The sequence below is a fragment of the Oncorhynchus keta genome, chromosome 19, assembly GCF_023373465.1.
Source record: "Oncorhynchus keta strain PuntledgeMale-10-30-2019 chromosome 19, Oket_V2, whole genome shotgun sequence".
In the NCBI taxonomy this organism is placed as follows: domain Eukaryota; kingdom Metazoa; phylum Chordata; class Actinopteri; order Salmoniformes; family Salmonidae; genus Oncorhynchus; species Oncorhynchus keta.
This window is the reverse complement of record NC_068439.1, coordinates 27,906,920-27,934,013: the sequence shown is the minus strand read 5'-3', so window position 1 is coordinate 27,934,013 and position 27,094 is coordinate 27,906,920. Positions and strand designations below refer to the sequence as shown.

General features: G+C 44.4%; 1 protein-coding gene across 1 annotated transcript; it reads right to left on the bottom strand.

Moving 5' to 3' along the window:
* Positions 1 to 24,176, bottom strand: LOC118398029 (thyroid hormone receptor beta). Its single transcript, XM_035792986.2, has 8 exons — positions 23,849 to 24,176; positions 19,693 to 19,793; positions 19,327 to 19,474; positions 15,730 to 15,935; positions 14,700 to 14,726; positions 12,105 to 12,251; positions 8,708 to 8,966; positions 1 to 4,758 (listed from the first exon to the last, which is right to left on the bottom strand). Exons 1-8 carry the CDS (start codon positions 24,159 to 24,161, stop codon positions 4,517 to 4,519), a joined length of 1,443 nt encoding a protein of 480 aa, XP_035648879.1. The 5' UTR covers positions 24,162 to 24,176; the 3' UTR covers positions 1 to 4,516.
* Positions 24,177 to 27,094: the final 2,918 nt, after the last annotated feature.

Sequence of the window (27,094 nt, the reverse complement as noted above, 5' to 3'; positions counted from 1 at the left end):
TTTTCTTAAAACCATCTTTATTCTCAAGATCCAATTCACATTACGTGCAAATGGCATCATAATCATGAGGATCCAAATTCATAATTATTATATTTTTTGTGCAACTTGTCTTTTCTTCCAGGGTACCCAAGTCAAAACAGGTCAGATTCAACTCCATAGGCAACGCTGTGTGCAACACGTTTCAATTTGGTACAAAAACACTACACCCACAGACTCATTCTCAATCAATTACACTAACACCACAAGTTCATTCTCTCACTCTTTCTCTCCAAAGACTTGTCATCCAATATTCCGGATATCATTGATAAACGTTTACTACATCATGAAAAACATATTGTTGGTATTTGTCTGCTAAAACATTAAGTCAAGAAAACACACAAGTAAATAATTTGTTATTCTTTTAACAGTGAGTGGATTTGCTTGGCTTTCAGAAATGGAGCTGGTTCTTATTCAAATTGTCCTGGCCAACTTTGTAGTATATGTTGAGTTCAGAGGAGGCTGGTGACGAGTGGACGGCTCATAATAGTGAATGGAATGGTATCAAACACATGGGAACCAGATGTTTGATGTGTTTGAGACCACTATTCATTTCATGACAGCCATTACTATGAGCCTGTCCTCCCTATTTAAAGTGCCACCAGCCACCACTGATATAGTTCCATACAGTAACCAACAGATATTTTGTCAAGGTGAAACTAACACTTCAATCTGTCTATGAATCTTACTAGTTCATGATGTTCACATAGTTATATCTAAAGCAAATCTAGAACAGTATGTCATTGTGGTTTTGCAATGAAATTGAGAGAAAGATTGTTTTTTCCCGTTATTTACGTAAAACAGTCAAATGTTCATAATGCATACAATATCTGTAAAAAAATTCTGCAGTCTGAAAATATACATCCTTATCCTCTGTAGTACTGTAAAATAGCTTCTTTTCTATTGGTGCAACATTTGTTATTGGTTTGTAACTGAGTTATTAAGAGTGACCACTCTTGCGAAAATACCACACCTGCGCTTTAAGAAGTATCTTGTGGAATAAGGTGACATTCAGCAGAGTGCATGTTTGAGATCAACTACAGACGACTATAAATCACCTTGCATTCCAAATAACTACTCATTATGTGATCAAGACTTGCCATTCTGCGCCGCCGTTGCCTGTCTCAAACAAATTGCCTCAAATATGCTGATTGTCACAACTCATTCTAGGGCCATTGACTTAGCCCGTGTCCCCATTCAACTTGTAAACCAGGAAGTAATTGGACCCTGCGCCACTTCCTGTTTCCAATTACCTGTCTGTCTCTCTCTGATTGTCTGCGCATTGTTAACTGTGCAGTTTGTGTGAATTGTGAGGTCCTAGTCATTTAAACACGGTGAAGTCTATTGCTTTATGAAAGGCATCACTTTTACAGAGAAAACACAAGCTGCTTTGAGGAGTAGTGTGAAGCTTATAATAGTTGGATTTTTACGCAAAGTTTATACATTTTTTTTTAACTGTTGCAAACAAACCACAATATCATACAACTTTTTTTTAAAGAAATATACAACCAAAATAAAGAGCTTTTTTTATCATCAAGTTTTTCTCTGTACCCTGCTGATGTTGCATCATATTTTTTTTAATGAATGTGGCAGCTAGGGGTGTAATGGTTCACCAAACCCACGGTTCTGTATGTATTGTGGTTTTGGGGTCACGATTCCATTGGGTTTCGGTACAGTGGGGAAAGTGACAGGCTAACATTTACTGTAGTTAATTTTGGTTTATTTAAGAAAATACAAAGTGTTGGTATTCCTGATTCCATACATGATCATGAGTCCTATAATGCCTGATGAGAGCACCATCAGGAATACCAACACAGTATTTTTACTCATCAACAACAACACTAAAAAGTGCAATTAATGTGTGAAATCAATATGTAAATATGGCTCAGACATTGTATATAGAGAGACCTATGCTATAATGTTTTCTTACAAAGACACAAAGGCACGCATTTGTGTGCCTCTCAAATTGGGCACATGATACTTCTCATTTCCCACTTCGGGTAATGTGATGGGGTGTCACTGTTAAGTAGCTATCTGTTGCCCTGGAGGTCCATCCATCTGTAGTAAGCACAACACAGGGTATATTGGCCAATTCATTGACAACTTTGTCTTTAGCTTGCTTGTATAGAGCGGGTACTACCCGTTTGCTGAAATGGGTGCAACAGTGCAAATTTCGTAGTGTTTCAAGCACTTTCATGAGGTGCTGAAAACCCCTGTTCTCAACCACCAAGAATGGGCGCATATCCGTGGCTATAAACATACCTTTCGCTCTTAGAAATTCTTTGGCCCGGTCAGAATCAGTTGCGGGGGCTGCTTGAATGCAGAGGGGAGACAAAATTGAGGGGGGGGGGGAGTTTTTTTTAACGTTTCCGTTTTGCTCCTATGGTAAGAATACTGGGATGGTGTTGGCGTAAATGTGTCAACATGTTTGAGGTGTTGGCAGCTGCATAGGCTATTCTGGTTGAGCAGTGGCGATATACTCTCTCTGTCCACCGCCATTGTAATCTACTGGGAAGCCAAAATGTTCCCAAACTGTCGATGGAGAATCCTCCTGGTTTATCGACCCCACCACTTGCCATCTTACAGAACTAGCTCCCGGCTGCGCCTCACAAAAGGACAGTTTGAAATGCGGCAATTAACATTCTAATTTTAATTGGCCTACAATGTGTGCATAGGCTCTAGTTGTTTTAACTGAATAGCCTGAAATGTTTTTTTTTTTTCAGCTCAGATTTACTCAAGAGGCATACAACGCAGCGTAGGCCTAACCTATAGGCCTAGTAGTTTATTGTTTCAAGATATTTTTTATCTATTAATTCGGGTTCACAGTGTGGACCGAACCGAGGTCCCCGTACCAAACGTTTCGGTATAAATAGTGTACCAATACACCCCTTGTCACACCTTGACCTAACTAAAATAACAAAGAAAACAAAGAATACTAAGGTCAGGGTGTGACACCCCTAGTGGCAGCGATTCTCTCCTCTGACTCAGAATTCCATTGACTGTGGTCAACATAGAAAGGGTTTGACCCCCTCACTCTACCCACATGTCAGTCATACAGGCATGAATCAGCCAATTAGCAAGTATCATAGCAACAACCAGTCCTTATAGGAGGATCATGATCACTTTCAGTAACTCACATGTTGAGAATATAATATGACGCTTGAACATAGTTAAAAAGTTCCCATGGAATCTTGTGAGCAGGAGGAATTTCTGCCAGCATCACAGCTCACAGTGTCTGTCTGTCTGATTTGTCCATCTGCAGCTCAGGAACTACACGCCATGGTGACAACAACAAGAACATTCTCTCTGTTTCAATAACGTTCTGTTTCATGATGCAAGTCTACACTCTAGAACGTGAATGAGAGTCGGAAGCATGTTCTAGGTTCTAGAAGAAGTCACTGATAGCCAATCAGATCAGGTTAGATCATGCACCCTGGTTCCGGGAAACAATCCAAAATGATTGGATGAATTCCCAATTTTTTTGGCACTGCATGAGTGGCATCATGAAAAAAAAGAGATAGCTATTGAATGGCTTTAATCTTTTTTCCTGACTTCGTGTCAAAGTGTGTTTATATATCTGTCCTGATCGTTTAGGTTTAACACAGAAGAGGAGAAACAAGCCGTCTTTTAGCTAGCTTTTTCTACATGGATGAGTTGTTTAGTGTTGTGCCTTGCCATTGTTTAGAAATGGGCCTAGGTTTACACAAGGTGGGAGCTTGTGGTGTGAATCATAGAAATAGAATAAGAATAGCCATCCCATTACAGAACATTGCCCATTTCTATGGTGTGAATGATGTGAGTACAGTAAGAGTGTGTTAGAATGGCAGCATTGAGCAGGTATAGATATAGCTCTCACAGAACACCAGCACCAGAGGGACACCTATATGAAAGCTACTACACATCCCCTGACTGGGGAAGTCTCGTAGGAAGAGAATACGAAAAGGAAGGGAATGGAATAATGCAGGTTAACTGGCTTCTGCTGTCGGCCACTGTCTTGTACAGTACTGACCTTCTCAGGGTTGGTGGAGTCAGCACTCAATAATAAACTGGAGTAAAATGAAACACTAGAAGTTGCATGGTTCATATGACTGACTGAACGAGCGCTGTCAACGACAACAACTAGACATAATCACCAATAAGCCGACTGACTGACTGTACAATTAACCCAAAAAACCTATAGAGAAGTAACTGAGGAGAGGTGAAACATTTACAAAATAAAAACCAAAAGAAAATGCTGTTCACTTGTACCCGCATCGTAAGGGATGGTTCCATCCATAAAAACTAGGCTGAGAGGCTAGGCTATACCAAAGCTATGGAATGAAATGACTCAGTAGTGCTAATGAGAGTTCCAACGTGTCCCAAGACGCCGAGAGCCACTCTGAGGCCCACTGTCGTAGCCCTCGACAGGTGCCCACACACACCCCGACCACACACACCTTGGCAGGGTGTGTGCGTGCGCGTCTGTCCCTCCGTCTGTCAGTCAGTCCTCAAAGACCTCCAGGAAGAGTGGGGGGAAAAGTTCGTTGGGGCACTCCACCTTCATATGCAGGAAGCGGGAGGCGTGGCACGCCCCGATCATCCGCAGGTCCGTCACCTTCATCAGCAGCTTAGGCCAGAATTGTGCCACCTTGTGTTTGCGGTAGTTGATGTAATGTTCAAAGGCCAGAAGGAACTCCTCCTGACAGCGCTCAATACGCTCCACGCTGGTCAGCCCCGGACGGTCTGGGGAGGGAGGGAGAGAGAGTTTTCATACTGTACTGTATGTTAGTACTGTCGCGTAGATGGAAAAATACTATATACTAATCCAACCCTAATGTACAAACACAATCTCATTGGAGATAGACTCTATACCTTTAAAACTCAATACGTTTATTAATCGGATGTCCTATAATCTGTTGCTAGCTTGTTTTAATCACTCCAGGGGTTGCATGTGCGATAGATTTACAGAACATTCGATTTATAAAATATTGAGTTTTGAGTATGCTACAGAATTATTAGAACAAATAGCAGATTGGCTCGCATTTGCCATTGATTTCACAACAATAAAAGTCAATGCAGACAATCTGTGCATGGGGATATGATAGATCGATGGCTTCCAAAACAGAGAAGGTATTGTCTTAGAGACGGAGGGAGGGAGATGTGTGGCCCCAGCACAAAGCTATTGATTTTGAACGTCAATCCCCCGGACAGCTATTGTAGTCTCATCATTAGATGGTTTCCTTTCCTAGGGTGGGCTCTGTAATCCCTGATGATCGCTATGTAAAAGATTGGCTTAATGGGTTTAAAAAGACCTCTGGTGGAAGTTAACAGCAGTGTATTGACATGTTACTGACTGTGGTTAATCACACATGAAAACAGGCCAGGACACACGGACTTACTGGCTTTGGGCTTTGCTGACTGTTTTATACACTTACCAAGGTTTTACTGACTGTTTAATTGCAGTAATGACGTGTGACTGACTGTGGTTAATCAAACATGGATGGCAGACACTGACTTACTGGCTTTACCGACTGATTCATTGCTTACCGACTGTTTTGTTACATGTCTCACGGGAGGCTGGCTCTTGGTTTTATGTGGTAAGCTACAGGAACTCTTTGCTAATAATTTATTGTATATGAATAAATATATTTAATATATAAATATTTATCGTGTACAAGTTAAGTGTACATCAGAAGTAATAAGTAAGGGATAATCGATGAGGGGCTATGCGTTCTATGGAAAAAAACGAACGACATGGAGCTGCATTATTTCCAAGAGAACACAGAGTTCAGAGTTCGTTATCCCTTTTATACCATGGCTATAATTGAACACATTTGCTGCTAGAAATATGTTCAACATTCACTGAAGTAGCCAGCAAGTCTACTAGATAGCTAGCTACAGTAGTTATTGTGGTAACCAAACGAAAACAGACTTCCTAGTTTAGCTAACCAAACCTTCAGGCCTAGCTTGCCATTATGAGAATCAATTCAACAATGCCAATGCCAATACTCTTTAGCTGTTGCAAAGGCAGCAGATACTCTTCCTGGGGTCGAAACACATTAAGGCACATACATTACATATAAAACAAAAGATAAAACAGTACATCATATAACATTATTACACCACTACATATCTACAATACAAATGTATAATACCACCATACAACAATTTTACTTGTAACTTTGTGTTTTTCTCTTCACAGTGCCCGCTGTTAAGTAAGGTATATTTTTATATTTTTATTTTTTATTTTTTAAATCTGATGCTCGTGCTTGCATCAGTTACCTGATGTGGAATAGAGCTCCATGTAGTCATGGCTCTATGTAGTAATGTGCGGTTCCCATAGTGTGTTCTGTACTTGGGGATTGTGAAGAGACCTCTGGTGGCATGTCTTGTAGGCATGGGTGTCCGAGTGTGCTAGTAGTTTAAACAGACAGCTCGGTGCTGAAGCATGTCAACACTTCTTACAAAAACAAGTAGTGATGAAGTCATTCTCTCCTCCACTTTGAGCCATGAGAGATTGACATGCATATCATTAATGTTAGCGCCCTGTTTACATTTAAGGGCCAGCCGTGCTGCCCTTTATCTGAGTCAATTGTAATTTTCCTAAGTCCCTCTTTGTGGCACCTGAACACACGACTGAACAATAGTCCAGGTGCAACAAAACTATGGCCTGTGGGTCCTGCCTTGTTGATAGTGTTGTTAAAAAGGCAGAGTAGCGATTAATTATGGATAGACTTCTCTCCATCTTAGCTACTGATATGTTTTCACCTTGACAGTTTACAATCCAGGGTTACTCCAAGCAGTTTAGTCATCTCAACTTATTCAATTTCCACATTATTCATTACAATATTTAGTTGAGGTTTAGGGTTCAGTGAATGATTTGTCCGAAATACAATGCTTTTAGTTTTTGAAATATTTAGGACTAACTTATTCCTTGCCACCTATTCTGAAACTAACTGCAGCTCTTTGTTAAGTGTTGCAGTCATTTCAGTCGCTGTAGTAGTTGACATGTATAGTGTTGAGTCATCCGCATACATAGACACACTGGCTTTACTCAATGCCCGTGGCATGTCGTTAGTAAAGATTGAAAAAAAGTAAGGGGCCTACACAGCTGACCTGGGGAATTCCTGATTCTATCTGGATTATGTTGGAGGCTTCCATTAAAGAACACCCTCTGTGTTCTGTTAGACAGGTAACTCTTTATCCACAAAGCATGGGGTGTAAATCCATAACACATACGTTTTTTCCAGCAGCAGACTGATCAAGAATGTCAAAAGCCTCAATAAAATCTAACAAAACAGCCTTTCTATTATCAATTTCGCAGTCAATCATCATTCATTTGTGTAAGTGCTGTGCTTGTTGAATGTCCTTCCCTATAAGCGTGCTGAAAGACTGTTGTCAATTTGTTTACTGTAAAATAGCATTGTATCTGGTCAAACACCATTTTTTCCAGACGTATACTAAGGGTTGGTAAGAGGCTGATTGGTCAGCTATTTGAGCCAGTAAAGGGGGCTTTACGATTTTTAGGTAGCGGTATGACTTTAGCCTCCCTCCAGGCCTGAGGGCACACACTTTCTATTTGGCTTAAATTGAAGATATGGCAAATAGGAGTGGCAATATCATCTGCTATTATCCTCATTCATTTTCCATCCAAGTTGTCAGACCCAGTGGCTTTTCATTGTTGATAGACAACAATAATTGTTTCACCTCTTCCACACTCACTTTACGGAATTCAAAAGTACAATGTTTGTCTTTCCTAATTTGGTCATATATACTTGGATGTGTAGTGTCAGCGTTTGTTGCTGGCATGTCATGCCTACAGTTTGCTAATCTTGCCAATGAAACAATCATTAAAGTAGTTGGCAATATCAGTGGGTTTTGTAATGAATAACGTTTTCAATTCGACTTTTGCTTTCCAAAGCAGCTCAAACATGTAAGAATGTGCCATTGAATTCTACCTTGCAAATATTATGCGTTATAGAGAAATAATGCACGCTCTAGAATGACCTTCAAGCCAATAAGAAACAAGTGTTCAACAATGCCATGGTATAAACATCTATAAGCTCATATTATCGCCAAATCTACATGTGTGTTTAAAGATGTGTAACGCACGTTTCATGATATATCGTTAATGTAAATCCTCTTTCTACACACGGGACCAGGGGTTAATATGGCGTGCTGTTAGACCAATTCTATATCTGTTTGAACTCAGGGGTCACCCGCTCTCTTACTATCTCACCCACAATGTATTCCTATTTCCTACCTCATCTACTTGTAATGTGACCTACTTGTCATCTTGCCAACTAGTTCAAGATTAAAATGTCAGGTCGTGACCAAATAAAAATGAATAACAACACAAAATAGAATATTGATAAAGAACACTCTTTTGGAAATGTTTGAATTCACCAAATGTTTTAAAGTGGCACCTTTTGAAGGATATCTTTGAATGAACTATCTGTAAAAAAGCTATATCTTCTATATTGTCAGCTTACAAGTCGATGGAACTGTTGCAAGACTATGGCCCCTCAGTTCCAATGGCCATGACCCAATTAAAAAGCTTTTAGGTGTATTTGTCACAGTGGTGATATAACCCATAAACCTGCGTGTAGAGAAAACAAAGGGCCAGATGTCTGCTAGTATGGTGAAGTAACGTGTGTTTGTGTGCCGGCAAGATTGTCTCCCTCCCTCTCACCGGAGGACAGGAGGATGACGGCCTGTAGCAGAGCGACCTCAGAGTCGTCCAGGTGGAACGAAGACAGCGATAAGCCCAAATCAAAGATAGCGTCCGACACCACACCCAGGCCTCCGTTCTTCAGCTGGCCGCGGGTCACGGCCATCTCCCCGTTAAGTGTCAGCGTCTCACTCTCGGGGTCGTAGCGAACGGCCGCCCGTAAAGACATGATCTCCATGCAGCAGCCTTTCAATAGGATAATCTGGTCTTCACAAGGCAGCTGGGAGGAGAGAGACAAACACAGAGAGCAAACGTTATATATTTTGTTATTGATTTTTTTGCACATAAAGATGAACGACTGACATGATTTGAAGAATTAAAAGGGAAAATAGGAGAATGTGCAGGAGAGGTAAAACTCCAGAAATTGTTAGAACGTTTATGTTCATATATATTAGTAGTGTTAGCAGTTATTACAAACTGAACTCTACATTCCATGGTATTTTTTATTTATTAGCTATTTTTTGAACATGGATAAATTCAGTTTAGTTTAATATATGATTAATTATGTAGATTTTTAAAAAGTTTACATGTCGAGACCATTTCTAAGTATTTTGTATATATTTTTTATGACAGACCAGTAGAAATGTAGCTCTAAACAAGAACATAATTCACAACATGTAGATTTAACTATAAACTAAATATTTAATTAATTTTCAATTTTTAGTTTGAACATTTTCTCTCATTTTATTTTTTATTTTAGTGAATTTGCTTATGCTATTGATGTTTCTGTTTAAGTTATTGTAACAGATTTCTTCCATTGAAGAAGAGGAGGACCAAAATGCAGTTCGTGTTCAACATGTTTAATAAAAGACAATAACGTGAACACTATACAAATACAAAATAACAATGTGGCAAAACCCCAAACAGTCCTATTTGGTGCAGAGAACACAAAGACAGGAAACAACCACCCACAAACCCCAACACAAAACAAGCTACCTAAATATGGTTCCCAATCAGAGACAATGACTAACACCTGCCTCCGATTGAGAACCATATCAGGCCATACATAGAAACGGACAAACTAGACACACAACATAGAATGCTCATCCAGCTCACGTCCTGACCAACAGTAAAACAAGGAAGACACAAAAGAACTATGGTCAGAACATGACAGTACACCCCCCAAGGTGCGGACTCCGACTGCACAACCTAAACCTATAGGGGAGGGTCTGGGTGGGCATCTGTCAGCGGTGGCGGCGCTGGACGTGGACCCCACCCCACCATTGTCTTTGTCCACCTCCTTAGCATCCTTTGAGTGGCGACCCTCGCCGCCGACCTTGGCCTAGGAACCCTAACAAAGGGCCCCACTGGACTGAGGAGCGCCTCTGGACTGAGGGGTGCCTCATGACTGAGGAAACTCCTCCGGACTGAGGGACAGCTCCGGACTGAAGGGCAGCCCATGACTGAGAGTTAGCCCATGACTGAGAGTTAGCCCATGACTGAGAGTTAGCCCATGATTGAGAGTTAGCTCATGACTGAGGGGTAGCTCAGGACTGAGGGGTAGCTCAGGACTGAGGGGTAGCTCAGGACTGAGGGGTAGCTCAGGACGGCTCTGGCAGCTTCTGGCCGACTGACGGCTCTGCGGCTCCTTGCAGACTGGCGGCTCTGGCGGCTCCTTGCAGACTGGCGGCTCCTTGCAGACTGGCGGCTCTGGCGGCTCCTTGCAGACTGGCGGCTCCTTGCAGACTGGCGGCTCTGGCGGCTCCTTGCAGACTGGCGGCTCATGACAGGCGGGAGACTCTAGCAGCTCTGGACAGGCGGGAGACTCTAGCAGCTCTGGACAGGCGGGAGACTCTAGCAGCTCTGGACAGGCGGGAGACTCTAGCAGCTCTGGACAGGCGGGAGACTCTAGCAGCTCTGGACAGGCGGGAGACTCTAGCAGCTCTGGACAGGCGGGAGACTCTCGCAGCTCTGGACAGGCGGGAGACTCTAGCAGCTCTGGACAGGCGGGAGACTCTAGCAGCTCTGGACAGGCGGGAGACTCTAGCAGCTCTGGACAGGCGGGAGACTCTAGCAGCTCTGGACAGGCGGGAGACTCTAGCAGCTCTGGACAGGCGGGAGACTCTAGCAGCTCTGGACAGGCGGGAGACTCTAGCAGCTCTGGACAGGCGAGGCGCACTGTAGGCCTGGTGCGTGGTGCCGGCACTGGTGGTACTGGGCCGAGGACACGCACCTCAGGGCGAGTGCGGGGAAGCGAAACAGGGAGTACTGGGCTCTGGGCACACACAGGAAGCCTGGTGCGGGGGGCTGCCACCGGAGGGCTGATGCGTGTAGGTGGCACTGGATAGACCGGACCGTGCAGGCGCACTGGAGCTCTTGAGCACCGAGCCTGCCCAACCTTACCTGGCTCGATGCCCACTCTAGCCCGGCCGATACGAGGAGCTGGTATGTACCGCACCGGGCTATGCACCCGCACTGGAGACACCGTGCGCTCCACAGCATAACACGGTGCCTGCCCGGTCCCTCTCGCTCTCCGGTAAGCACAGGAAGTTGACGCAGGTCTCCTACCTGGCTTCGCCATACTCCCTGTGTTCCACCCCCAAGAAATTTTAGGGGCTGACTCTCGGGCTTCCCACCGCGCCGCCGTGCTCGTTTCTCCAACTCCATTCTCCTGTAACCCTCCTCGCACTGCTCCAGCGAATCCCAGGCGGGCTCCGGCACTCTCCCTGGGTCGACCGCCCACCTGTCCATCTCTTCCCAAGTTGTATAGTCCAGATTCTGCTCCCATGTCCAGAAATCCTGACATCGCTGCCTCTCCTGCTCCTGCCCGTTACCACGCTGCTTGGTCCTGTTGTGGTGGGTGGTTCTGTAACGGTTTTCTTCCGTCGAACGAGAGGAGGACCAAAATGCAGTTCGTGTTCAACATGTTTAATAAAAGACGATAACGTGAACACTATACAAATACAAAATAACAATGTGGCAAAACCCGAAACAGTCCTATTTGGTGCAGAGAACACAAAGACAGGAAACAACCACCCACAAACCCCAACACAAAACAAGCTACCTAAATATGGTTCCCAATCAGAGACAATGACTAACACCTGCCTCTGATTGAGAACCATATCAGGCCATACATAGAAACGGACAAACTAGACACACAACATAGAATGCCCACCCAGCTTACGTCCTGACCAACACTAAAACAAGGAAAATACAAAAGAACTATGGTCAGAACATGACAGTTATAGTGTTTTATAACCAATGTCTTTATTACCATCCTCAATAATAAATAATGAGGAATTCAATCATATGAAGAGAACAAAAATATGAAACACATCCCCCCAAAATAAATATAGCTTGATAACAATTAAATAATTTATTTTAGTTTCAATAAAGTAAAACAACCTTGCTTACGTACCTCACAGAACATAGGCAGCTTTTTGGCAAAGTCCACCACTCGGGTAATGGCGGGGGTGATAATTTTTGTAAACTGACTGAAGGCTTCAATGTCCACTTTGCTCCCTTCAGGTGCATTTATGACCGGCGCTTGACCAATGTCCTCGGGCTGAAACGACAAAAAGAAGAGGGAGGATGTAGGTACGTTCAACAGGGCGAGACAGGGACAGACTGTTAAAAGACCACAAGACAGAGTGCACCCTATATAGTGCAGTACTTATTTAACATAGTATACTACTTTTGACCAGTGCCCTATCCAGGGAGGAGGGTGATAACTCAGACGCAGCTAGAAAGATAGACAGACAGACCACACACACAACACGTTCTCCTCTTTCTCCAATAAGCGTGAGACAGGTCAACGAGTATAACAGCATAACAGGAAAACAAAGTGGATGGCGTTTCCACTGTGATTGTTCAGGAGGGACAAGGAGGAAAGGCGGAGGGAAACTTAAAAAGGAGGGAAAGTGCAAGCCATTCATTTTCTCGTACTCAGTCGGCAGAGTCTTTGACTAGGGTTATCCACTGATACGGTATTATTATTATTATCATAACATATTCAACTACATGCCTTCTGACCAGAAGTGACATAAGAGCGATAGAGAGTAGAGCAAGTAAATAAACAAAGAGCCCAGATTGAGTTGAGTAGCAGAGGACAAAGCACTGTGTACAGCAACCCCCCGATTCTGTTGCTTTGGCTTTAGATCAATAGGCATATTGACAAAATAATAAAACACTAAAACAGATTTTTTTTTTTTACCAGAACATTTTCTAACTTTGGACACATATTAACATAATGATCTATTTTAATTCCTGCCAAGGCAATAACACACATATTGTTAAATTAATATAGTACAAAATCATGGTTTATAAACCCTTTTCTATTGAGGTGGCTGTACCCCACCCTGACTCCTAAAATTCATTTTTGAAAATAAAGTCATCCATGATTTTTGTAATCTTTTTAACACTATTATTTCACTAGAACATATTTAGTTGTTTTATTATTAAATTGAAAGATACTGCTCTAATTAGTCTATTTAAAAAGAATCGCTCTCTGAAAAATGATTTCCCCACTTTGTACTGTATGTCACTACTGAAACACAGACTGTAGAATGAATGGGCCTTAAGCCACATCCCTCCAATTATAACCATGAAATGGGATTACATCCCTCTCCATCATGGCCCCATGATGTCTCAATAATATATATATGTTTTTGGATGTCTAAAAGATAGCTAACTAGCCATATGGTAGCTATGGGGATTCATTAAAGTCCAAAATACATTTAAATGGTCAAAACTGAAACTGCCACGACCGAAACAATTTGCTTCATTTTGGTATTGACATTAATGTTTGGGTAATAGACACTTGATTGTTAATCCATTGTATTCCTTCACATCTCTTGAAAAAAAACATTGATATGATCATCTACATTAAACACATAATTACTTCTCCCTGGAAGTCAAAGTAATGCACTGCATTGGACGAAACGGCTTCTTTTGTCTTTAAATGCAGGAAATGATATTGTAGTGAATTCAGGGGTATTTCATTTTATTTAACCTTTATTTAACGAGGCAAGTCAGTTAAGAACAAATCCTTATTTACAATGACGGCCTAGGAACACTGGGTTGACTGCCTTGTTCAGGGGCAGAACGACAGATTTTTACCTTGTCAGCTCAGGGTTTCAATCTAGCAACCGTTCGGGGTAGCCCAGACCAGGACTCGAACCCAGCTCCAGTGACTGTCAAGCCAATATCTTAAATGTTATCCCAAGAGGTCTAAATGTTGGGTTAAGTTTGCTACAATATGGTACACAGTGGACAAATTCCTCAGCCTAATCCCTCCCCCCCAAAAAAGGTTACACAGCGACATGTCCAAATCAGCCAAAGTGTGTATGACATAGGCTGCATTTACACAGGCTTCCCAATTCTGATATATTTTCCACTAATTGGTCTTTTGACCAATCACATCAGATCTTTTTCAGAGGTGATCTGATTGGTCAAAAAATCAATTAGTAAAAAAAAAATATCAGAATTGAGCTGCCTGTGTAAATGCAGCCACAGTGTGCGTAAAGCTTGGTCTGTGAGTACAGGGAAAATTGTCCATTGGTCAGAGCCTGACATTGATGGTGAAATGTTTCTCTAAATTAAATGTAAAGGTTTTGAAAGTCAAATTAAAAATCCTCTTTTTACTATATTTCACATTTTGTATAACATTTCTCAAATTAATCTGTAATAGAAGGTTAATCAAAATGATCAATACTGTACACGGTTCTCCCTTAACAGAAACCTTTTCACTGTTTCGGTAGTGAATAATTTAATGCCTGGTAAGGTATTCAGGAAACAATTAAAATATGCAATACAAAAAGTGTGTGAGTAGTAGATATGTCTAAAAATAGGATCCAAATTAGATTTTTTTTCAAACCCAAATTTGAATGACTCATATACAGCACTGTATTTTAACACGAGCCCATAATATAATAGCTAGCTATAGCAGGTGCGATTTGAAAAGCGTTTTTATAGTATTTAAACTCAGTATTATATTTTGTCTATTAGTTCTTACCTTGGTTTCCTTCACCCCCACTGCACTCTGGTCAGAAGTATAGAATAAATTACATGTTATTTCATTAAGTAGCATTGCTTCCTCGACCTGTTGGACAATCAACAGAGATTGTGAAGAACGTTTCAATGAGGAACCCGTGTCAAGCCAACTAAAAAAAAAACAAGTTTAATTAAACTGAGGAAAGGAAGATGACAGACAAGTAAGTGCGGAGAGAGAAAACAGGTGAGTAGTACACAAAATGCAAAGTGGAGTTTCCATGACAAGATTTAGGCTCAGGCTGAAGCATTTGTTTTATACTTATGAAACGTTCACAAATGAGTTTATCAAAGCTGATCTACATTATGATAATATAGCATCATTTAATACTACAATACTAATATAATACTATATAACAATATACCCTGCACAGGGACTATGGATGAAAATGAGCTGTTTAGCTAAATTTGGAGCTAATTACTAATTAAAAACATAAAATAAATGACAATTCAATTAAATAAATTACAATTTCATCTTTCTATGTATGTAGCCTCTACATGGAAACTCCAGGATAGAGTCAAAGAAAGTGAGACAGACTTCAAACTGCAGAGGACGATTACACTTTATGACAAAAAAAAATGTTAAAATGTGAGGAGTGAAATTATAAGGTAGATACTACACGAGACACAGAGAGAGAGAGAAAGAGAAAGAAAGCGCGAGAGATAATAGTTATTTGTTTTTAGTATTTGTTTAGATTATTAAAGAACACTGCATTAAAGGGGAGAGAAAGAAGAAAACAAGAGGAATGGATTGTTCCGTTTTAAGTTAATGTCTGCTGCGTTGAGGAAGACACTTTCTCCAGCGTCCAGCTAATTCTCCCCATTCTACAAGGAGATACAAAAAACATGGACATATTAACGTTGGGAACAGTGGTGGGTTGGGGATGGGATGGGAGGTAGGGAAGGGGACAAGAGAGGGATTGTGGGAACTGGGAATGTTTCACAGAACAGACATGGTTGGTTAGACGCTGTCAGCCACGGAGAAGACGTCTCACCAAGAACTTGCGTTTCTGTTTCCAGTGATTTCCCTGGGCATTAGTTGACATGTGGGCCTCGGTGACCATACGGATCAGGTCCCACTCCTCCTGGGACGGCTCAGGCCGGTCCCACACCGTTTTCTGGAGCTCCTCCTTCCGCCGCCGCTCACGGTTCTCCTCGATCAACTTCCGCTTGGCGAGCCGCTTGCTGTCGTCCAGCACCACTGGGAGGGGAGGGGGGTAGAGGAGGGGAGGAGTTAGGGATCAGGAGGAAGGGTGAAGTGGTAGGGCAAGGGAGGGTCAAAGAGGGGGGCAAGGAGTCACGAATGAGGAGGGGATTAGGAGGGAGGAAGGGTGGGGTTTTGTCAAGTATCAAGCGAAAGAGAAGCGAGAGAGTAAGTCCACAATATAAACCACATAGGGGCCATACCTGCAAACATTAAAACAGTTTAACCCTCTATGGCATTAATTTTTATTTGGGGGATATTTCACCCCGTTTTTTGGGAGCTTGGGGGTCCCTGATAGTATATCCATCATAAAATGTGTCGTCCCCCCCGACCAGATATTGGTGTGTTTCCTCAGGGCAACAATGTGCTACGAGGGTACTGAAACATTAAGGTTTTCTATAGTACATATGATAAGTGGAATAAGGAAAACAAACAATATATGCATTGGAAAAAGTGTATTTTGACAATCACAATTAGAAGCTTGAAAGTCAAAACATCAAACAATCAAATAAACAAACTACTACTAATTACAACTAACACCTCATGTATAAATGTTTCTCACATTTCATATAAACATATAAACCAACATCCAAATGACTGTCTGTGTGTGTGTGTGTGTGTGTGTGTGTGTGTGTGTGTGTGTGTGTGTGTGTGTGTGTGTGTGTGTGTGTGTGTGTGTGTGTGTGTGTGTGTGTGTGTGTGTGCGTGTGCGTGTGTGTGCGTGTGTGTGTGCGTGTGTGTGCGTGTGTGCGTGCGAGTATATGTGCGAGTGTGTGTGTGTTTCAGTGTGTCTGAATGTGTTTGTGTGGGTAATTAATTAAATCAGTGTTTCTCTTTTTGACAAAGCACACTCTGATTTTGTATTCTGTGTGGAACCTCAGGAAGCAGTTGCTGGTGGATGTGAAACAGAGGTGGACATCACATTTCCAGCACTTGGCTTTTGGTGTACCTGTGCACCCTGGTACCTTGCATCTCCCCTTCTTTTCAGCCATAATCATCCAATGGGTCCTTTTCTCCTCTTCTCCTCATACTCACCAGCAATTGTGGAACTTGGACGACCTTTCCTGCGCTCCAGACTCTTTCCACTTTTCAAATCAGATTTTATTGGTTACATACACGTGGTTAGCAGATGTTAATGCGAGTGTAGCGAAATGCTTTGCATAGGCCTTCAGCGATGTTTGACTTGAAGGTATACAGCTTCATTTCTTCCTTCTTTCTCATGCCAGTGCCTTCACAATCTCTTCAGTAGAGCAGCCAGGTGGTCACGATGATCATATCCAGGAAGTGGAACACCAGCCGGTGGAACCACTTCTTTGATCTGATTTTGTTCCGGTACAGTGCAATCAGTGAGACAAGCAGATCCACGCCACCCATATTCTTGTTGTATTCTTTCACCACAGCAGGGCAGGGGACTTTGGTGATCATCTTTCGCTTGCGATCCCACATGTCAAACTCGGTGACTGGGTGGGCTCCAGTGTAATCACTCAGAAGGGTTACTAAACGTTTATCGTACCACTTCACGACGTGCAAGGTGGTTTCTCCAACCACGGCCATCTTCTGTTCAAAAGATCCACGTCCTGCTCTCTTCAGCTCATCATCACACACCAAGTTGACGCCTGGTATTCTGATGCCACTAACGGTACCAGTGCAGTGAATTCCCTGCTGAGCCAGTGTGAGCACAAGAGGGACCCTCGTAAACCAGTTTCGACATCTTCATCCTCAGACCCAGTCTCATTGTCAACAGACAGGCATTCTCCTTTTAAAAAATCAGGAAGCACAAATTTGAATGTGTCATATATAATTTGTAAGTCGCTCTGGATAAGAGCGTCTGCTAAATGACTTAAATGTAAAATGTAAATGTAATATACCCTTCTTCATTCACTGACACGCATACAAACAAACACACACATATTACTTTTCTGACTGACCCCTGACCTCCTAACTGTCTCTGAAACCTGATTCAGGGATCCACTCTCCTGACTCTCTTCAAGCTCACTGTCCTCATAGTCACTCAAAAAATGTTCTTGTGTCCATTTCCTGTAAGTATCAGTAGATAGTAAAAACATTGACTATGGTCATAATTATGCATCCGAGCACATCTCCACACACAAAAGTGGTCAAACTGCACAATGTTACCCTGAGGCAACAAACCAAAAAACACAGTTTTAGTATATAAATAAAAATAAAATGTCTTTAAACAATCAAACATACTCATGCGCATATTTTTTATATAAAGTTATTTCAATTTAAACATGTTAAAAAGTGATTTTATCTTACCAATTGGTGGCACTGTGTCTCATGCAGCATTGCTTCCTGAAAGGACTGCTCCACCCCCAGACAAAAGGCCACACCCATTTCAGCCCCTCATTTCATTGGACACAGACAGTCATATATATATATATATATATATATATATATATATATAGTGTGAGGTCCAAAAAGGTAGTTTGTTGCCTGAGGGCAACACCATGCCATAGAGGGTTGAGTTTAAAATTGTTGACATAGTGTTGTAGCTGGTCCCATCAGATAATCTGGCACACGTTAGCCCTAACCTCACCAGGTGGCTGTGATTATTTCCCATCACAAATTCTTCATATGATTATCAAAGATCTTAAACTCTTTCTCCACAAACCACTGGCAGTTAGGTCAAGTCGGCCACCAGATGTAAACCTTGAAGTTGGACATTTACATGTATCCCTCTGATGGCCGACTTGATCTATTTTAAGAAATTACATTTTCTAATGTAAGTAAGCAAGTATAGCCCCATACAATTTACAATACATACAAGATACAATTTAAAACATATGCACTCTGCCTCTGATATTTACACTGATATTCTCATCATAGCCGTCATTAAAAAAACAATGTCAATAAATAAATAAATAAATAAATAATACAAATTCAAGTAAAAACAGAAAACATTATAGAAATGATAGACATTACACAATAAAATATGACTTTTTTGGATCTAAGAATGTATTAGCTTTTTAGAGGATTTGTACAGAGTAACATTTAACAACGAGGTTGGTTGGCAGTCTATATCTGTTATGATGAGTCATGACATCAGTTATTCCTATCTCTGTACTTTGAAATAGAGAGGTTAAGCAGCTCTCCGTGATGAGCCACCTGGCAGGCCAGTCATCAAGTTCAGTAAGCAGATCTCTCAGGTAGATTGGAGCGTATATATAGACACATTTTTTGAGAAGTAGTGCTAGTAAGTTCGTTCTTTTTTTTTTGCTGCTATTGGAGTGGTAGTGAATGTCCTCTCAATTAAATAGGAAAACTTTAATATTAGGCTACATTAATATACTTTTCTCTCACTCTAGAAGAGGGAACATCCTCTATAAAAGTTATTCTGGGGATCTCAACGAAGCAGAATAGTACTTACAGTCTGTTGCCATGCCGACAGTGATGCACTTCTTGAAGCGACACTCCTGGCACTGGTTCCTGGTCACCTTATCGATGATGCACTTTGCCTCGTACTTACACGCGTACGTTGGGTTCAGGTTCTTCTGGATCGTCCGCCGGAAGAAACCCTTTGGGAAAAAGATAAAAGGAATGTTTGAAACACAATGATCTGCAACATTCTATCAGTCTAAGTTCAGGTTGGTGGCAGTGGTAATGGAATATTTATTTGAATTTAATTATCATCTCTTTCCATCAACTGAATTTTTCCTTTTTAATTGATACTATGTCAGAGAGTGTTGGTATTATTACATATGTTACTAATACATATGTCCACTGTTGGTATTACCTTGCATCCTTCACAGGTGATACAGCGATAGTGATATCCTGTAGCTTTGTCCCCACATACCACACATAACTCGTCCTTGTCCAGGTAACTAGGGATGTACCCTAACAGAAGAGAAATATATCAAATGTAAACACACCATATAGGCCTGTGATGATCCGTTAACAGGGACACAATTTCCGGGATACAAACAGCATTAAGAAACAACAAATTATGTATGCCAGGAATGCCTCTATTGTTGGCAGAAAAATGTCCCTATGAGATAATAAAGTATTAATTTACTACTGTTTGACCACAAGCAGACCACTGAACATGATATTTTTTAGACAAAGCAACTTAGAAACAAAGAGGTGAATTCCAACAGATGTATTTAAGATTGGCATCATTCATTTCAACACAAAGTTCTCCAAAAAGGCCTAAAGCGTGTAGCATTAACAAGTTAAGAAGCCGAGTTAACCAGGTAGGATCAGTGAGGGAGGTGATCCAGCCCGGACACACGAGCAGGGTGAATGCAGGTGGGGGGTAGGAAGGAAAGGGAAGGGTGGGGGCAGAGGTCAATAAATGATCAATACTAGTCGAGGGAAGTCCGGGCCAATCCATCAACCGGCACGCTCCAGCCTTCTGTTACCCTTTCTGTAGGCCCTCTCCCTGCACCAGCAATCAACACACACACACACACACACACACACACACACACACACACACACACACACACACACACACACACACACACACACACACACACACACACAGCACAAAATGCAACAGGTCCTCTGGTGCCGGGTCAGTTCTGGCACGGTATGACACCTTAGGTCGACTTGGATTTACTGCAATTAGTCCAAACTAAAGCCTGATCGAAGGAGCTCAGGTCGTCAAGACAATTAATTATCCACCTGTAGCAAATCATTATGAGAGACGCTAAGAACACTGTTCAGGACAATCAAACGCAGAGACATGCTGACAGTCAATTCATACATTTGTCAACAAGTTTTTCAAAGTCCATGGATTCATAATATGTTGGTGGCCTGAATTTGCCTTTGAACTTCAAGGGTTTGAAAGTGAATATATAGTTCAACGTACATAACTACAAACTGTGCTAATGGTTCTACTTACCAACTGACAAACTCACAGACCTCAGTGTTTCGGTGGTAATAATCATATAGTATCAGAATCACTACGATTATAGTGTATCAAGAGTCATTACCATATTATATATACACATACGAGCAAGGTTCAACACCGCAACGGTTTGAAATGAGGTAAAGCACTGTTCAAGCCAAACTAGACTAGTATACATCAAATACTGTTACACACTACATACAACACAACAATATCAGGTCAGATGTAGTCAATCAAAAGGAGATATTTGTGCACCTGTCACACGATTCTACAACTGCACTCCAACACAAGCTGTCAGGCCGTCACCCCATCACACCACCGGGTTAGTCCCGACCTTTCAGCTTGTCACCCCATCACACCACCGGGTTAGTCCCGACCTTTCAGCTTGTCACCCCATCACACCACCGGGTTAGTCCCGACCTTTCAGCTTGTCACCCCATCACACCACCGGGTTAGTCCCGACCTTTCAGCTTGTCACCCCATCACACCACCGGGTTAGTCCCGACCTTTCAGCTTGTCACCCCATCACACCACCGGGTTAGTCCCGACCTTTCAGCTTGTCACCCCATCACACCACCGGGTTAGTCCCTACCTTTCAGCTTGTCACCCCATCACACCACCGGGTTAGTCCCGACCTTTCAGCTTGTCACCCCATCACACCACCGGGTTAGTCCCTACCTTTCAGCTTGTCACCCCATCACACCACCGGGTTAGTCCCGACCTTTCAGCTTGTCACCCCATCACACCACCGGGTTAGTCCCTACCTTTCAGCTTGTCACCCCATCACACCACCGGGTTAGTCCCGACCTTTCAGCTTGTCACCCCATCACACCACCGGGTTAGTCCCGACCTTTCAGCTTGTCACCCCATCACACCACCGGGTTAGTCCCGACCTTTCAGCTTGTCACCCCATCACACCACCGGGTTAGTCCCGACCTTTCAGCTTGTCACCCCATCACACCACCGGGTTAGTCCCGACCTTTCAGCTTGTCACCCCATCACACCACCGGGTTAGTCCCGACCTTTCAGCTTGTCACCCCATCACACCACCGGGTTAGTCCCTACCTTTCAGCTTGTCACCCCATCACACCACCGGGTTAGTCCCTACCTTTCAGCTTGTCACCCCATCACACCACCGGGTTAGTCCCGACCTTTCAGCTTGTCACCCCATCACACCACCGGGTTAGTCCCGACCTTTCAGCTTGTCACCCCATCACACCACCGGGTTAGTCCCTACCTTTCAGCTTGTCACCCCATCACACCACCGGGTTAGTCCCTACCTTTCAGCTTGTCACCCCATCACACCACCGGGTTAGTCCCTACCTTTCAGCTTGTCACCCCATCACACCACCGGGTTAGTCCCTACCTTTCAGCTTGTCACCCCATCACACCACCGGGTTAGTCCCTACCTTTCAGCTTGTCACCCCATCACACCACCGGGTTAGTCCCTACCTTTCAGCTTGTCACCCCATCACACCACCGGGTTAGTCCCGACCTTTCAGCTTGTCACCCCATCACACCACCGGGTTAGTCCCTACCTTTCAGCTTGTCACCCCATCACACCACCGGGTTAGTCCCGACCTTTCAGCTTGTCACCCCATCACACCACCGGGTTAGTCCCTCACACCCTTTCAGCTTGTCACCCCATCACACCACCGGGTTAGTCCCGACCTTTCAGCTTGTCACCCCATCACACCACCGGGTTAGTCCCGACCTTTCAGCTTGTCACCCCATCACACCACCGGGTTAGTCCCGACCTTTCAGCTTGTCACCCCATCACACCACCGGGTTAGTCCCGACCTTTCAGCTTGTCACCCCATCACACCACCGGGTTAGTCCCGACCTTTCAGCTTGTCACCCCATCACACCACCGGGTTAGTCCCGACCTTTCAGCTTGTCACCCCATCACACCACCGGGTTAGTCCCGACCTTTCAGCTTGTCACCCCATCACACCACCGGGTTAGTCCCGACCTTTCAGCTTGTCACCCCATCACACCACCGGGTTAGTCCCGACCTTTCAGCTTGTCACCCCATCACACCACCGGGTTAGTCCCGACCTTTCAGCTTGTCACCCCATCACACCACCGGGTTAGTCCCGACCTTTCAGCTTGTCACCCCATCACACCACCGGGTTAGTCCCGACCTTTCAGCTTGTCACCCCATCACACCACCGGGTTAGTCCCGACCTTTCAGCTTGTCACCCCATCACACCACCGGGTTAGTCCCTACCTTTCAGCTTGTCACCCCATCACACCACCGGGTTAGTCCCGACCTTTCAGCTTGTCACCCCATCACACCACCGGGTTAGTCCCGACCTTTCAGCTTGTCACCCCATCACACCACCGGGTTAGTCCCGACCTTTCAGCTTGTCACCCCATCACACCACCGGGTTAGTCCCTACCTTTCAGCTTGTCACCCCATCACACCACCGGGTTAGTCCCTACCTTTCAGCTTGTCATGCCATCACACCACCGGGTTAGTCCCTACCTTTCAGCTTGTCACCCCATCACACCACCGGGTTAGTCCCTACCTTTCAGCTTGTCACCCCATCACACCACGGGTTAGTCCCTACCTTTCAGCTTGTCACCCCATCACACCACCGGGTTAGTCCCGACCTTTCAGCTTGTCACCCCATCACACCACCGGGTTAGTCCCTACCTTTCAGCTTGTTACCCCATCACACCACCGGGTTAGTCCCGACCTTTCAGCTTGTCACCCCATCACACCACCGGGTTAGTCCCGACCTTTCAGCTTGTCACCCCATCACACCACCGGGTTAGTCCCGACCTTTCAGCTTGTCACCCCATCACACCACCGGGTTAGTCCCGACCTTTCAGCTTGTCACCCCATCACACCACCGGGTTAGTCCCGACCTTTCAGCTTGTCACCCCATCACACCACCGGGTTAGTCCCGACCTTTCAGCTTGTCACCCCATCACACCACCGGGTTAGTCCCGACCTTTCAGCTTGTCATGCCATCACACTATCCCTAGTTCCTTCCAGCTTGTATTACCATAAGCACTAGTCCCAATTCCCTACCTTTCTTGTTAACCTCTTGCATCCATTGCATGTGGGAGAAGTGGTTGTAGTGGCTGAGAGGCACTTCCATGGTGCAGTATTCACTTTTGAACACAGGGTTGGGTCCTGGGTAGGAGCAGGCGTAGGGCTGGCTGGGGGGCCAAGCCTGCTCCATGCAGGGAGGGTGGATCTGGTGCATGGGTTGGGGCTCACAGTGCCCGTTTCCCCCGGGACCATCACCTCCATACATGCAGTACTCCCCACCGCCCTGCATCGGGTAGCCACCGCCCACGCCATGAGGCATCTCATACATGTCAGGCATGCAGTAGTTCATGATGGCCAGCGGCTGCACCGAAGGCAGGTAGGCACATACAAAAGGCTGACGAAGGCAACAAAAAAAGAAGAAAAAAAGCAGACTGGAGACAATGTTACGTATCAATTCAGCGCTAAGCGTGATTAATTCAGCGTTAAGTTCAAGTAGGGCAAATTAATAATGAAATGATTGATATGGATATGATAAGAAAGATGTGTACGGAGCAAGTAGGGACTATGTTGGTAGATTGTGTCTTATATACTGAGTCCTTGGCCCACCCCTACAGTACAACATCGAGCACCTGCCCCGCCCGTCCTCGCCCGGCCCCACCCCAAAACACAGTGCCCTCTCAGCCGAACGGGGCAGGAGCTTTATGACGACATGGGGTTTCTAATCTGACTCTGTCAATCCTAGAAGTGGAACAGACAGACAGCAACAAGATGGTGATGTTCTCGCAGATTAAAGCCTTGCACTCAAGGCTGTGATGTGTCTCACCAACCACCACCACCTAGTCACACACATATGGTAGTGCCGTGCCGCTGGCGGAAGTTAACAACATTTACATTTACATTTAAGTCATTTAGCAGACGCTCTTATCCAGAGCGACTTACAAATTGGTGCATACACCTTATGACATCCAGTGGAACAGCCACTTACAATAGTGCATCTAAAACTTTTTAGGGGGGTGAGAAGGATTACTTACCCTATCCTAGGTATTCCTTGAAGAGGTGGGGTTTCAGGTGTCTCCGGAAGGTGGTGATTGACTCCGCTGTCCTGGCGTCGTGAGGGAGTTTGTTCCACCATTGGGGGCCAGAGCAGCGAACAGTTTTGACTGGGCTGAGCGGGAACTGTACTTCCTCAGTGGTAGGGAGGCGAGCAGGCCAGAGGTGGATGAACGCAGTGCCCTTGTTTGGGTGTAGGGCCTGATCAGAGCCTGGAGGTACTGAGGTGCCGTTCCCCTCACAGCTCCGTAGGCAAGCACCATGGTCTTGTAGCGGATGCGAGCTTCAACTGGAAGCCAGTGGAGAGAGCGGAGGAGCGGGGTGACGTGAGAGAACTTGGGAAGGTTGAACACCAGACGGGCTGCGGCGTTCTGGATGAGTTTTAGGGGTTTAATGGCACAGGCAGGGAGCCCAGCCAACAGCGAGTTGCAGTAATCAAGACGGGAGATGACAAGTGCCTGGATTAGGACCTGCGCCGCTTCCTGTGTGAGGCAGGGTCGTACTCTGCGGATGTTGTAGAGCATGAACCTACAGGAACGGGACACCGTGTTGTCCAGGATCACGCCAAGGTTCTTAGCGCTCTGGGAGGAGGACACAATGGAGTTGTCAACCGTGATGGCGAGATCATGGAACGGGCAGTCCTTCCCCGGGAGGAAGAGGAGCTCCGTCTTGCTGAGGTTCAGCTTGAGGTGGTGATCCGTCATCCACACTGATATGTCTGCCAGACATGCAGAGATGCGATTCGCCACCTGGTCATCAGAAGGGGGAAAGGAGAAGATTAATTGTGTGTCGTCTGCATAGCAATGATAGAAGAGACCATGTGAGGTTATGACAGAGCCAAGTGACTTGGTGTATAGCGAGAATAAGAGAGGGCCTAGAACAGAGCCCTGGGGGACACCAGTGGTGAGAGCGCGTGGTGAGGAGACAGATTCTCGCCACGCCACCTGGTAGGAGCGACCTGTCAGGTAGGACGCAATCCAAGCGTGGGCCGCGCCGGAGATGCCCAACTCGGAGAGGGTGGAGAGGAGGATCTGATGGTTCACAGTATCGAAGGCAGCCGATAGGTCTAGAAGGATGAGAGCAGAGGAGAGAGAGTTAGCTTTAGCAGTGCGGAGCGCCTCCGTGATACAGAGAAGAGCAGTCTCAGTTGAATGACTAGTCTTGAAACCTGACTGATTTGGATCAAGAAGGTCATTCTGAGAGAGATAGCGGTAGAGCTGGCCAAGGACGGCACGCTCAAGAGTTTTGGAGAGAAAAGAGAGAAGGGATACTGGTCTGTAGTTGTTGACATCGGAGGGATCGAGTGTAGGTTTTTCAGAAGGGGTGCAACTCTCGCTCTCTTGAAGACGGGAGGGACGTAGCCAGCGGTCAGGGATGAGTTGATGAGCGAGGTGAGGTAAGGGAGAAGGTCTCCGGAAATGGTCTGGAGAAGAGAGGAGGGGATAGGGTCAAGCGGGCAGGTTGTTGGGCGGCCGGCCGTCACAAGACGCGAGATTTCATCTGGAGAGAGAGGGGAGAAAGAGGTCAGAGCATAGGGTAGGGCAGTGTGAGCAGAACCAGCGGTGTCGTTTGACTTAGCAAACGAGGATCGGATGTCGTCGACCTTCTTTTCAAAATGGTTGACGAAGTCATCTGCAGAGAGGGAGGAGGGGGGATTCAGGAGGGAGGAGAAGGTGGCAAAGAGCTTCCTAGGGTTAGAGGCAGATGCTTGGAATTTAGAATGGTAGAAAGTGGCTTTAGCAGCAGAGACAGAGGAGGAAAATGTAGAGAGGAGGGAGTGAAAGGATGCCAGGTCCGCAGGGAGGCGAGTTTTCCTCCAACAACAAACTAAGACAGAACAAAATAACAAAAGAAAAGTCATCTGAAATACTTTTCTGTATGAATAAGTAGTAGCTGACAGTCTCGGTAGATGTTTGGTTTGTTAGGGTTAGGGTTAGCACGTGATGAGTCAATTCAATTTGACAATTAGATCCGGATGATCAACAATATCATTCACATTACAGTTCAAATCTTGGAATAATCAGGTTTAGCCTTCTTAGGCCTATTTAAAGTCAAAATTAGACTTCACTTCAGACTAGAATAGAATAGTTCATTCAAAAGGGTTAATTTATGCAAGAATTTTCCTTTGATTTCCTTTGATGGCCACTGGCAAGCTGGAAGAGTGTGCTCTTCACGGATTAATCCCAGTTTAAACTGATGGCAGAGTGTGTATGGCGTTGTGTGGGCGAGCAG